The sequence below is a fragment of the Hyperolius riggenbachi genome, chromosome 8 (genome assembly GCF_040937935.1).
Source record: "Hyperolius riggenbachi isolate aHypRig1 chromosome 8, aHypRig1.pri, whole genome shotgun sequence".
Lineage (NCBI taxonomy): Eukaryota > Metazoa > Chordata > Amphibia > Anura > Hyperoliidae > Hyperolius > Hyperolius riggenbachi.
The window spans coordinates 255,320,612-255,334,237 of record NC_090653.1 but is presented as its reverse complement, the minus strand read 5'-3'; the positions used below and the strand labels follow the sequence as shown (position 1 = coordinate 255,334,237).

General features: G+C 48.0%; 1 protein-coding gene across 5 annotated transcripts in view; it reads left to right on the top strand.

Moving 5' to 3' along the window:
• Positions 1-1,401: 1,401 nt before the first annotated feature.
• The window catches only part of LOC137527774 (taperin-like), a 103,953-nt gene continuing 91,728 nt past the window's right edge, over positions 1,402-13,626 (top strand). For 2 of the 5 annotated variants that reach the window (XM_068248652.1, XM_068248653.1), the window contains exon 1: positions 1,406-4,052. In XM_068248652.1, coding sequence (XP_068104753.1) covers positions 1,557-4,052 — 2,496 coding nt within the window. In that variant the 5' untranslated portion in view covers positions 1,406-1,556. Of the gene's footprint in view, positions 4,053-7,692; positions 7,945-13,626 lie in introns of all 5 variants that reach the window. The other 3 variants (XR_011023216.1, XM_068248654.1, XM_068248651.1) reach the window with 3 other exon arrangements.

The following is a 13,626-nucleotide window of genomic DNA, read 5'->3' as shown; positions in this document are numbered from 1 at the left end:
CTCCTTAGCTACGCCACTGGCCGCACAATCTCCTACTGCGCATGCGGGGCAGCGCAAATCCACAGGCAGCGTAATCAGACACAACAGCGGCACTCGGCAGACATCCAGCCATCCTAGTAGTGAATTCAATTTAACCTCCTGGGCGATAATCCCGAGCTGAGCTCGGGGTAAGTCGCTGCAGAGGATTTCTCAGCCCCTGGTGGGCCGATTTCCACACTTTTTGCTTTGTTACACGCAGCTAGCACGTTGCTAGCTGCGTGTACAAGCCGATCACCGCCGATTTGCTGCTACCCGGCGCGTTAGAGGGCCCCCCCGAGACCCTGTGCACAGCCTGGCCAATCACTGCCAGGCTGCGCTAAGGGGTGGATCGGGACTCCCCCAGACGCCATGACGTGAATGACGTCGATGACGTTATCCCGATCGTCGCCATGGCGACGGGGGAAGCCAAACAGGAAATCCCGTTCTGAACGGGATTTCCTGTTTGCTCTGATCGCCGGAGGGGTGGGGGGATGCCGCTGCACAGCGGCTATCATGTAGCTAGAGGTTGGCTTCTTCACCGCTGGACGCCGGGAAGGAGAGGAGCTGTGGTGAGGGCACTGATCGACTGCCAGGAGCTTGAAGAAGTCCCAGGTGAGTGCAGTTTTTTTTTATGTGCAGCGTGAACCTTCCCTTTAAATTAATATATTACTAATTTTAAAATGTTAAAATGAAGGAGAATTAACCAGGATACAAAGGACCAGTGTGGTTTTAATTATAAAACATATTTTTCTTATAAAATCTTTATGGAATGCTTGATTAGGGGTATGATGGGTGCATGATCAGGGGTGTGGCAGGGGCGTGGCTTAAGTGTCCCCCTTTCTCGTCTCAAAAAGTTGGGAGGTATGCATATATTGACATAGATCTGTACCTCAGTCCTGAAAGAGGGACAAATGTGTGAGAGAGAGAGGGACAAAAGGATTTGGTTACTAAAGAGGCACTGCCCCTCTTCAATTGGAAGCTATGAGCATTCCTAATAAGTTGATGTACAGCTTTAGGCGGGGCTTAGCTGCTAATGTATAAAGTCGCTCCGGTACAGGTGAGGGGCGGGACTCTACCATAAGGAGGCGTGCTTTGAGTCATGTCATATCGGCCTGGGCGGTGCTTCTCTTTGACAGGTGCTCGAGACAATGCGCGCGCTGCCTATCTTTGAGGGGTGTCATCATCAGACATTAGGCGGGGTCTGTTATGATAATCCGATAAATTGACGAATGAGGGGCGTGACCCACTGGGACTGCGAAAAGGAGCGCTGGCTTGCTTGACGAGGTGAAGGCGTGTTCAGCGCGATGACGTAGGTGATAGGCTTGCTGAGACAGGTGGGGGGGCGTGTCCCGCTGCGACGGGAGCGCGCTGCCTCAGGTGTGAAGGAGAGAGGCGGCAGGCGTGCCCACGTATGGTGACGTAGCTCTGGTGGGAGTGGCCCGCGGTGACAGGACGGGCTGCGCTGTCCCGCGGCTCAGTCAGTCAGTCAGTTTAGTGGAGGTGCTGAGCGGAAAGCCGGAGATCCCACCGCAGCGAGCATGGCGGTGAGCGGCGGTACGAAGAGCTGGTCGCGGCTGGAGTCCGGGAAGATGCCGGCATGGAAGCAAGAGGTGCTGGAGAGGAAGAGGCAGAAGATGGCGAGCAGCGCTGGTCCTCAGTCCTCCCGAGGCAAGGATGCCTCCCCCAGCCGATCTTCAAAGAAGGGTAGCCCTGAGCGCCTGGTGCTGCAGGACAGCCTGGGTCCCATCAAGGAGAACCCCTTCATCAAGTTGGAGAAGGAGCGTCGCCGTCGACGACCCCAGCAGCAGCACCACCACCATCCCCCGGCGGGCTCGGGCCGAGCTACTTCCCCCATCCGGCAACTGCTGGACATCTACAGCCACGTCCCTGGCATCCGCACCATCCGGGCCGACAACATCATCATCATAGAGTCCGACCCTGGCTACTTCAAGCAGTCCAGTCATGTTGCTGGGGCAGCCACCGGCGACCCGGTGGAAGAGCTGCTGGCCAAGCGGGGCAGCAAGGTGGCTGAGATCCGAGCCTCTGAGGTGATCATCTATGAGCCCGAAGTTCCCAAAAAAGAGGCGGCTAATAAAAGTCCAGTCGAAGCCAAGAGAGAGCCACAGGAACACAACCAGGTGCTGGAGGAGGCTGGCCGGGTCAGCCGCCTCTTAGAGAAGTTTAACCCCGGTAACAGTCGACCTGTGCGGACCAGGAGTTGGGAAAATCTACTAGAGAGAGACCAAAAGCCCCTCGTATTGCCAAAACCTCCTTCTGCTGAGCGACATGGCCAAGCTCCCCAAAATAAGGCCCCCAGAAGGTCTGGGGAGGTCTCTCCATCATCAGCCTCTATATTTGAAGAAGATAGCAAACGGTTTCCCTTGAATAACCCCTCTTGGCTTCCTTCTAAGCCACCTGCACTTCATTCTCTCCCAGATCCTGGCTTATTTCATAAAAGGCCCTCCAGTCCTATCATGCCACCTCCCGCTGTTGCCCCTGTGTCCCCGACTTCTCCACTGACACCACTGTCCCCTCATTACGAATTGTCCAGCAATGAGACTTTGGTCTCTCCTGTGGTGGCCTCCGTTCGGGAGAAATTTGAGATCGGGTACACAAACAATCATCCACTGCCCAAACTTATGAGTGTTTCTCATAGGACAGGCAGCAACACCATCATCGTCAATCCAAAAGCCGCCTCCATCAGCAAGGCACATTCTCAGGACACAACGGATGGTGGCGTCCCTAAAAATGCCCAACATCTCACCAATGGCCATGCTGAACATTCAGAGATGAATGCGAAATCAGGGGGTTCTGTTAATATTCAAGATCTCTTGTCGAAGAGTAGACGACCTAGAGGTTCGACAAGCACTCCGTTGCCTGAGACAAGTGGAGTAGTGCCATCTTCAAACAAAGCCGCTAATGAGGTTTCCAAAGGCGCCAATGATCATCGGAGGCCAAAGTCTGAGGTGGAATTACCTAAAAATAGCATGCCTCCCAAATCCAGTGCCACTCTTGCGGAGAGCTCCTTTCCTAACCACTATGACCAGGGCTTCACCAGTGCCACTCCTAGCCAGCTCTTGAAAGTGGCTTCTTCCACCAGCAGCAATGACTCTTTTGAAATTAGGCCTGCACCAAAACCAGACTTAAGTAGCATCCCTGAGGATGATATCCAAGCAAAAGCCCTTGCTAACATTCGATTGCAATCTAAAAACACTTTTGTTTTTGTTCCAAAGAAGAGGCAGGTCCCTTCTGAACCAAAGCAACCCAGCTTGGGTAAAGTTTCCACCAATGAAAAGCCAAAGGTGCAGATTAGTGCTTCCACACTTAATGGCCCCAAGGTAGATTCTACGGACTCTATTGTCTATTATGGCACCCATTCAAAAGAAAGGCCTGACCTGGTTAATGGAGATGATGGAGTAGAACAGGTGGAAAATAGTGCTTCCAGTGCACCTTCTATGTTAGATTTTGACTGGAAACGTGGTCTTGTGGCGTCCAAAACGAGAGAAAATCAGTCTTTTACTGATATCGGTGCTGAGTTGGAGTATTTCAGTAATGTCCAGCAAGGAGATGCATCTGGTGTACTTAATGTACCAGTCACAAAAATACATGAGGACTTGGCTAAACCTGATATTCCTGTCACCAACATAGATGACATAGTGAACACTGATGACCGAGAGACTATAAAAGAGACTAAACCTATTGTGAAAGTTACAGCAGACCCTGTAACACCTGCATATCGGCCTCATGCGTCCCTGTCCTCTGTTCGTACAAAAGGTCCCAACACTTTTACAATTATTCCAAAAAGGAAGCCCGTAACTGAACAAGAAGCGTTTAGGACACCAGTGGTGGAGGAAGAGGACGAGGATGACACCGGCTCAAAAAGAAAGTCCTCTGATGGTTCTGAGGCTCTTTATCCTGAACTAGGGGCACTGCTGAAAAAACGGTATCCAACTGTGGACGAAATCAAGGTCATTGGTGGATATATGTCACTGTCCAAGTCCTGTTTGTCCAAGATTGGCTCAAGTAGAAAAAAGGTAATAATTATGTTTTGTAGTCAAGTAAATGGTTTATGATTTCGGAGGTCATTTTGAAATGCTAACTAGTCCATAGACTATCCGTTCTCTAGAATGTTTTTACTTTTTTAATCCAAGCATTGTAGCCTTATTTCAGGAAATATGTATTTTTTTTATTAAGTATAAGTGCCTCATGGATTGTCTTGTTTCCCATCTGTAAGTTTACATCACTTCCTGTCTAGGCAGGAAGTGGTGTAATCTTACGAAGCATAAATTATTCTGATTATTAATAAATGCAACTTTGTGTTTTTTTTTTTTTTTGTTTTTTTAATTTTAAGCTAACAGAGTTTTTTTCTGGCCCTCATTTCCTGTGTGGGGGACTATTCATTTTTATATTCAACCTTTGTGGACAACAGGGAACAAGAGATGGAAAGAACGTCATATCTCCAAAAGTTTCCAATCCCTTTTCAGTCTTAAAATGTAAAAAGTCCTAGAACTTTGCGGGCTCTTTCACATTAGCCAACGCGTGCAGGAATCCGATTTCGTGCACGCGTTGAGTGACATCAGGAAGTTGCGGCGGAAGTTATAATTCACCCGACGGGAAAACGCAGCGTCTGGACGTTGCGAAACTCCTAGATGCTTTGTAACGTAACGATCTGGAACATGTCATCTAATGTGAAAGTTAACATGAAAGTTAAATAGACTTTCATGTTACCTTTTTAAACGCAAACTAGGAGCGATCCGTCAAAACGCTCGGATCAGCTTCTAGTGTGAAAGAGCCATAAAGCTTTTAATTTACAATTATTTTTTTTTTAATTTTTTTTTTTTGATACATTTTGGAGAGGGAAGCCTGTGGATCTTCCAGAGGCTACTCACGCTGTCCTCTGGTTCCCCGTTGCCACTTGCGGACCTCCAGCTCATTGGGGCCGAGCTCCTCTTTTGCCAGAAGCATGGCCATGCCTGCGCAGTAGCAGGTGCGTGTCCCCAATCAGACTACTGACCAACCCTTCTCGGTAATCTTTGAAGGGTCAGTGAGCCGCAACAGGGAGCTGGAGGACAGTGAGGGAAGCCTAATTGGAATCCAGAGGCCTTCCTCTCCTTAGGTAAGTATGCGATTTTTTTTTTTTTTTTTGGGTACAAACTTGGCAGGACGACGATTGCGCTAATGGAAATGGTCACTACTGTTTCCATTAGATTAACTGTACTTTGCATTTTGTGATTTGTTGGCGATCGGAATTGGAAAAAACACAAGGTAGTGAACAAGGGCCCTTAAGGGGCATACACACATCCAATTTTGATTGGCCGTTCACTGACCAATTTTACCTCCTCCATGTAGAATGACGGCCAATATACTATGAACAGATTGTGTTGGTGAGCTCTCATACTACATGGAGGTTGTAAAATTGGCCAATCAAAATTGGATGTGTACCAGGCTTAAAGGAGGGGTCCGAGGTAATTTAAAAAAACTAAATTCTATTTACCTAGGGCTTCCTCCAGCCCCTGGCAGCAGTCCTGTGCCATTGTCGCAGCTCTGTTCCAAACTGGTGGCCTGGGGTCCCCTCTGGTGTAGAAGCCTCGCCAGGTCGTCCTCTACTGCACCTGTGCAAGCGCCGCTGTCGATTATGCTGATGTCATCTGGAGTGTACCGCTCCACTGTACTGTAACATTCCAGATGACGCCAGCGTGACCGAGAGAGGCTCTCACGCAGGTGCAGTAGATGCGCGTCGGCATCTACATCGGAGGGGACCTCGGGCTAGCGGATAGAAGCTGAGCTGCAGCTAGGGACATATCGGGTGCCAGGGGCTAGAGGGAATCCCGGTTAAGTAAATTTTTGTTTTTAATATACCTTGCATCTGACCTTTTAAAGAGAACCTGTACTGAAAAAGGGACTCCTGGGGGGTACTTGCCTCGGGAGGGGGAAGCCTCTAGATTCGATTGAGGCCCCCCCGTCCTACTCCGTCCCAGGGTGGTCTCTCTAGGCCGCGCAGTAGAGAGGACCCGACAGAGGTCGGCTATTTCCGCCTATCTCCGTACGGTTTGCCGCAACAGCGCCCTCGCTGGAGCCAGGAAAGGTAAATTAATCAGCGCTTGTCAGGCTTGTCGAGGGAGGGTTGCCGGACACTTTGTGGGAGCCAGAGCTGGACTGCATGCAGCTACAGCGAGGTGAGAACCTCCCAGGGGAACTTTTTTTGGTCAGAGTCTCTTTAAAAAGATTGTTTACTCAGCGAAACCAGTCGTTCTTCCAGGTGTTGTCATTTTATTGCCAAAAGAAGCAGCTAGGCATATGGGATTGTGTGTCTCCAACTCTGCTTCTCTGTTGCTGTGCTCTGCCCACTCCTGTAATGCTAAGAGCTCCCTTGCTTTCCAATTGGAACAGTGGGTGGTGCAATGCTGATACTGAGATTCCCCAGTTCCTGTTTTTGCTCCTGTTGAAAAGATTGGGTCAGAGGCATGAGCTGCTGGCTCTGCCTCCAAATGGGATCTTATGTCTAAAGCTATGTATACACCTGAGACTATAGTCATTTGAAACGGCTCCGAAAGAATCGCTCGTCAGATAATCGTGCAAAAACTTTCGCAAATGATCTCATTAAAACTCATGATGATTGACCCGCATCGGTAGAATATGTGGATTCGTCTCAACAGATCTGATTGAACGACTATCTTTTATTTCCAAAAGTGTGTATAGATGTAGTTAGATAACAATCGTTTGCGCATTCGCTTAATTTTTAATTCATAATCTTACAAACGTTCGACGTCCCTTCTGTATACATGCAATATTCACTACTGATCTGACGTTTAAACATAAAGCCAGTTGTTATATCTTGTATAAGGTCGTTCATTTAAAGTGAAACTGAAGTGATATTTAAAGGAAAAAAAAACCATACTCCCTTAAAGAGACTCAGTGACAAAAAAAAGTCCCCTGGGGGGTACTTACCTCGGTAGGGGAAAGCCTCAGGGTCCCAATGAGGCTTCCCCCTCCCCTGTTGCTGCAGGCAGTCCAGCGCTGGCTCCCCCAAAGCGTCACGCAATCCTGGCTCGACAAGCCTGACAAGGCTTGATATATTTACCTTCCCTGGCTCCAGCGGTGGCGCTGTTTCGGCTCTCAGCACGGACATAGGCGGAAATAGCCAATCTCTGTCGGGTCCGCTTTATTACGCAGGTGCAGGAGACTTGCGCCTGCGCAGTGGAGCGGACAGACAGCGATCGGCTATTTCTGCCTATCTCCGAGGAGGAGAGCCGATACCACGCCTGCTCTGGAGCCGGGAAGGTAAATATTTACATCCCGGCTTTTCAGAGGGACACAGCGAGACCGCAGTGGGACACAGGAAGACGGGGGAAGCCTCCATAGGATCCGGAGGCTTCCCCCAACCGAGGTGAGTACCCCCCATGGGAACTTTTTAAAGTTACAGGTTTTCTTTAAGGAGAGGGAAGGCTCTGGGTCCTATAGAGCACAGTTCTCCAACCTATTCTCAAGACCCACCAACAGAGCATGTTTTGCAGAAAACCACAAACATTCACAGGTGGAGTAATTAGTGTCTCAGAAGAGCTGATTAATTACCTTGGGATTTCTACAAAAACCTGCACTGATGGTGGGCCTTGAGGACAGGGTTGGGGAACACTGTGAGCCCTTCCCGCTCCTCATCTGCTCATTCCTCTGCAGGCTTCTCCATTCAAATCTCCCGCCATGGGGGACTTTGGAAGTCTTCAGGAGCCAGAGTCCTCCCGAAGACAGGCGGCGCCATACTGCGAGTGCATGAGAGAGGGCACTCCCACGTGTATGGAGCCCGAGTGCTCCCCAAGACTCCCGAAGCAGAAGAGAGCAGTCTTCGACCCATGGGTAGGAGGCTGCTAACAGGGGAGCCAGCGCTGGAACAGGGACTGAAAGGAGCGGGATAGCCTTCCCTCTCCTTAGGTAAGTATCTGTTGTTTCTTTTTTAAATATCGCTTCAGATTCCCTTTGAGTTTGGCATTCCAGTCAGCCGGCAAACGCTCCTTCGTAGGCCAATTATCTGTTGTTCCGAAAGATAGTTATCTAGCGTGTGTACATAGCTTAAAGCTCATTGCTTTGGTGTAAACTAGCCCATAGAAAGACCTTAGCCTAGCGCTTTTTAAGGCTGGCGCTTTCAGAAGCACTCTTGGTGTGAACCAGCACTAAAGCCTCATCTACACGGTACAATTTTCCGTCAGATCGGATCTATTAGATAATTTCCAACCAGACCAATCGGATTGCATTACATTTTGCAATAGATTTTGGGTACTTATCAAAGCAAAATCGATCGCAAAATTGATCTGAAACAATTTGGACGTCTACACACGATGCAATTTCTTATGAGATCCATCAAATAGATCCGTCTGTCTGATGAAAAATTGTACCGTGTAGGTGAGGCTTAATGCCTGGTACACATCATGCAATTTCCTGTCAGATTTTGGGTTGAACCGATAATTTCTGACACGTCCAATCTAATGTCCTATTATTTTTTCTGATCGATTTTCCCATCACCTCTGTACAAAATCAATCAGAAAAAGGATCGGAAATCAGATTGGACCAGTCTGAAATTTTGGATTCAACCCAATATCTGACTGGAAATTGCATGGGGTGTACCCAGCTCTAGGATGAGTTGAGCCCAGAGAGTAGGATGGTTTGTAGGATTCTCTGACGAGGACAGCTGGTGGGACAATCCTGTTTGCTTTCTGTCAGTAGCACTTTTGTAACCTGCTGCCTTCCACAATAGGTGATTAGCGCTCTATTTTTAACCTTATTTTCCTAAGCAGGGATAGAATCTCGCAATTTGCCAAGGAAGCCTTTTCACGAGCCGTAAACGGTTAAACTGCGGAGGAAAAAAAAAACCTGCCTTGGTCAGTGAACTTTGTAAACACAGTTATATGTCCTTTTGTTTGCTCGATCAATGATTATTAGAGAAAGTCAAATATTGCTGAAGTTTAATGGAAGAGCCTTGTCCCTGTGCTTTCCTTTATCATGCAATATGGCAAAAGCTTGTTTTTCAATTTCAAGTGCTGTAACTTTAATAGAAGTTTGTACAGAAAACCAGAGCTGTGGAGTCGAGGAGGGTACCTTGTCATGTACTTGCACTACCTTGTTGTAATGTCTTTGTTCGTCATTGCATGTTTTTGCCGATGTGTACCACAAACCATTCCGAGTGTGGCAACTGCTACGCTTGGCGAAGTAAATCTGATTCTCAGTCGGAGCAATTTTGGGTACCTGGATTCAGAGTTTGTCAGTGGTTTCATAAACTGAGGAGTTGAAGTCTAGAGTCAGTCGGTTGATTGTTGTACCAAATCCACAGCCGTAGTAAGAATTGGCCTAAGGAGTCGAAAGGAATTGGGGGGGGGGGGGGGGGGGGGGAGAGTATGCAGTATACAACAGGCAGTTCATGTTTAGTTTATTTAGTAAGGAGTTAAACTAGACGTGAGGTCAAAGGGGGAATGGCCTAAGTTAGAGCCTATGCTTGTCGGAAAAGGCAAGTTTTGAGGAAGCGGTTAAAGATTTCAAAGGTGGGAGAATGAGATGTGCTGAGGAAGGGCATTCCAGAGGAGAGATGAGGCACGTGACAAGTCTTGTATACGTTAATGGGAGGAGGTGATTCTAGAGGAGGATAGAAGCAGGCGCGTAGTTAGGGGGGGGTCGGGGTAGGACAAGTGCCCCTGGGCGCCGGGTCCCCAAGGGCGCCCAGCTGAGCTGCAGTGTTTTTTTTGGGGGGGGGGGAGGGGAGCAGCGCAGAGAAGAGGGAGAGCTGTGAGCAGCGGTAGGGAAGGGGGCCATCTCCCCCTCCCTTCCCTCACCTTAGGGTGCTCTCCCTCCCTCACTGTCCCCTCCACAACTAATGTCCGGGTGACTGGCGCAGCGGGCGGAACTCTCCTCCTTCTCGCTCCAGCGCCGGAAGTTCGGGTGCTGTAGCCGCTGCTCTGGTCTGGACCAGACCAGAGTATCGGTAAATCCATCCCGCACTGCGACGAGGTGCAGGTAAGTTCCGCCCGCCACCTGGACATTAGTTGTGGAGGGGACAGCGAGGGAGGGGAGAGCACCCTAAGGTGAGGGAAGGGGGCGGAGATGGCCCCCTTCCCTACCGCTGCTCACAGCTCTCCCTCTTCTCTGCGCTGCTCCCCTCCTGCTGGGGAGGGGGACACCTGGCTACCTACTCTGGGCACATATACCCCTGCCTACATATACTGGGCACATATACCCCTGCCTACATATACTGGGCACATATACCCCTGCCTACATATACTGGGCACATATACCCCTGGCTACCTGTTCTGTGGCTACCTGTTCTGTGGACATCTCTACCCCTGGCTACCTGTTCTGGGGACATCTATACCGCTGGCCACCTATTCTGGGGACACCTATAGACCTGGGGCTACCTATTTTTGGGGAACCACTGCTGTCAGATTGAGTGTATTTTGGGGAACTGCTGCCAGGTGAGAGGTGTCTACAATATTAAGGGGGCATTCTGCCTATTTATGTGAAATGCTGTCTATGTGCCTCATGACTGCTGAATTTGTCTTGTTGGGGGCCTCATGGTTACTGAATTTGTCTTGTTGGGGGCCTCATGATTTGTTGGGGGCCTCAAGATCGCTGAATTTGTCTTGTTTCGGGCCTCATAATTGCTGAGTTGGTCATGTTGGGGGCCTCATGTTTGCTCATGATTGCTGAATTTGTCTTGATGGGGGGGGGGCTCATGATTGCTGGATTTGTCTTGGAACATGCTGGAAGGTACATACTGAGGGAGAGTGGGTGAGCGTGAGCCTGCTAACCTCCATGTACATTTGGCTCCACCCATAACCACGCCCGCATTTATTTGGCCACGCCCTTCTTGGCACGGAGCACGCCGCAACCTTCACCTTAGAGGGCGCATTAATAGTCTTTGTCCCTGGGCGCTGAAAACCCTAGCTACGCCTCTGGATAGAAGAAGCTCATGTGCAGATCTGAGATTGTGGTTGGATTAGTATCTGGAAACTAGGGAGGAGACTTACAGGGGAGAGAGATTGTGGAGATCTTTGTAGGTTAGGGTTAAGAACTTGAACTGGATCCGCTGGTTAATTGGTAGCCAATGAAGAGCTTGACCGAGAGGAGCAGCAGAGGAAGACCGAGAAGAGAGATGGCAGAGTTTAGTACAGATTGGAGGAGTGCCAGTCAGTTAGTTAGCAATATATTACAATAGTCCAAGCGACACTCAGTTGTGTCCTGGTCGGATGCGTGCTACGTTTTTGAGTTGAAGATGACAGGCATTACCGGTAACGTGAGGAATAAAAGATAGCGGAGTCAAATATCACCCTACCCTAAAACTGGTTAAGTTTAAGGGCTCTGCCTCTGACACCGGCAACCTGGGTTTGAATCTCGGCTCTTCCTGTTCAGTAAGCCATCACCTATTCAGTGAGGAGACCTTAGGCAAGACTCCCTAACACTGCTACTGCCTATAGAGCGTGCCCTAGTGGCTGCAGCTCTGGCACTTTGAGTCCGCCAGGAGAAAAGTGCAATACAAATATACTTGTTTTAAAGAGAACCCGAGGTGGGTTTTAAGAATGCTATTAAGACCCAGAGGCTGGTTCTGCGTACTGTGCCCCCCCCCCCCCAGGTCCCCATGCTGTCCCCCAGAATAAAAACTGCCGTGCTAGCGACATGCACCTTGTCGCTAGCAGGCTGTTTACCTTTGTGCTGCCAGTCACCACCGCTCGCAGGGGGGACGGGGGCACAGTACGGACACCGAGGCTGGTGATAGTATGCACTGGCGGGAGTGAGGGGGGCGCTGTTGACGCACTGGATTCTTGGCAGAGGGGGATGTCGTCGGTTTCATCTAGCATGTGTATGGGACTTTAATGAGTTGTTGCTAATTCATGAAAATGTATGCAGCTTAGGCCTCAATTCACGGAGCATTATCAAACACTTTATCAAACGTTTGATAATTTACCTCATGGGTAAAATCTCACTAAGGTGTTATATATTTGTTGAACGTTTTATCAGTAAAACATTCGATAAATACATAACACCTTAGTGAATTTAAAATGAGATTTTAGCCATGAGGTGAATTATCAAACGTTTGATAAAGTGTTTGATAAACGTTTGATAATGCTCCGTGAATTGAGGCTTAAGAAATGAAAATGATACTTTTGAGTCCAACGCCAAGCTGCTTACAATTAAGGGCTCTTTTCCATCTGCGCGATTCTAGCTGCACGTTTGGAAACACAGCGCAATGTGCGATTGCAGGGACATCCACAAGTGCATAGACTGCACTGTCTGTTTCCATACATGCGCTGTGATTCACCATGGAGTCGTTACATGCATGTTGGCGCGTTAGCACTGCGATCCCAGTTACGACAAATGAATGGGAATGCAATCGCCTCTTGGGGATTTGCGATGCAACGCAGAGCCATGCTGACGCACGGCTCCCTGCATTGCAAATGGAAACGAGGCCTAAATTTGCACCGCATTTGCATTAGCTCAGAATTCGTACTTCTTATTGACTGTCATTATATTGTAAGTATCCGAAGTGCCATGCTGTTTCATTTCCTTCCACGGAATGACTCTGTAACCTGGTGAGCTGCAGCCAGATTAATGATTAACTCTTTGCTGGTGATGGATTTGGCAGAGTTCAGAAAACTTGATGACTGGATTTAGTTGTACAGAATGGACAGAAGCACTCAGGCCTGTCCAAGTAGGTTTACTGTGGCGGCATCTGAAGTACGAACTGTCACGCAAATCCAAAAATTTTAAAGACATAGGCCTCAATTCACAGAGCATTATCAAACGTTTATCAAACACTTTATCAAACGTTTGATAATTTACCTCATGGGTAAAATATATATTTGTTGAACGTTTTATCAGTAAAACATTCGATAAATCTATAACACCTTAGTGAATTTAAAATGAGATTTTAGCCATGAGGTGAATTATCAAACGTTTGATAAAGTGTTTGATAAACGTTTGATAATGCTCCGTGAATTGAGGCCATAGTAATTAGAAGTACATTTCTCCCAGAGTTAAATGAGCCATAAATTACTTTTCTCCTATGTTGCTGTCACTTACAGTAATGCGTAGAAATCTAACATTACTGACAGATTTTGGACTAGCCCATCTTCTTATGAGGGAGTTCACAGGGTTTGCTTTATTTTTAAAAGCACTTAGTGAATGGCAGTTGCTCCTTCTAACTGCCAAAATAGTGTGCAGGGAGGCTGGCCAGCATCTTTTGTATTAATCATTTTTAGAGATAGTATTGAGGAAACATTTTACCTCAGGCAAACCTAAAGTTAACTCTTCTGTCTTTAAGTTAAAGTGAGATCTCTAAGTTAACTCTTCAATCCTTAAAATAACTCCAGAATTCTGAAAATAACTACAGAGGAGTTAACTTAAGGAATGGAGAGATAAGATAATACTCACTGTGTGGAGGTAAGTTTACTCTTGCCTTATTATCTCCAGCATGATTCACTAAGATCATGCTGGAGATAAGGCAAGAGTAAACTTACCTCCACACAGTAAGCGAGTTATCTTCTCTCTTCATTCCTTAAAGAGACTCCGTAACAAAAATTGCATCCTGTTTTTTATCATCCTACAAGTTCCAAAAGCTATTCTAATATGTTC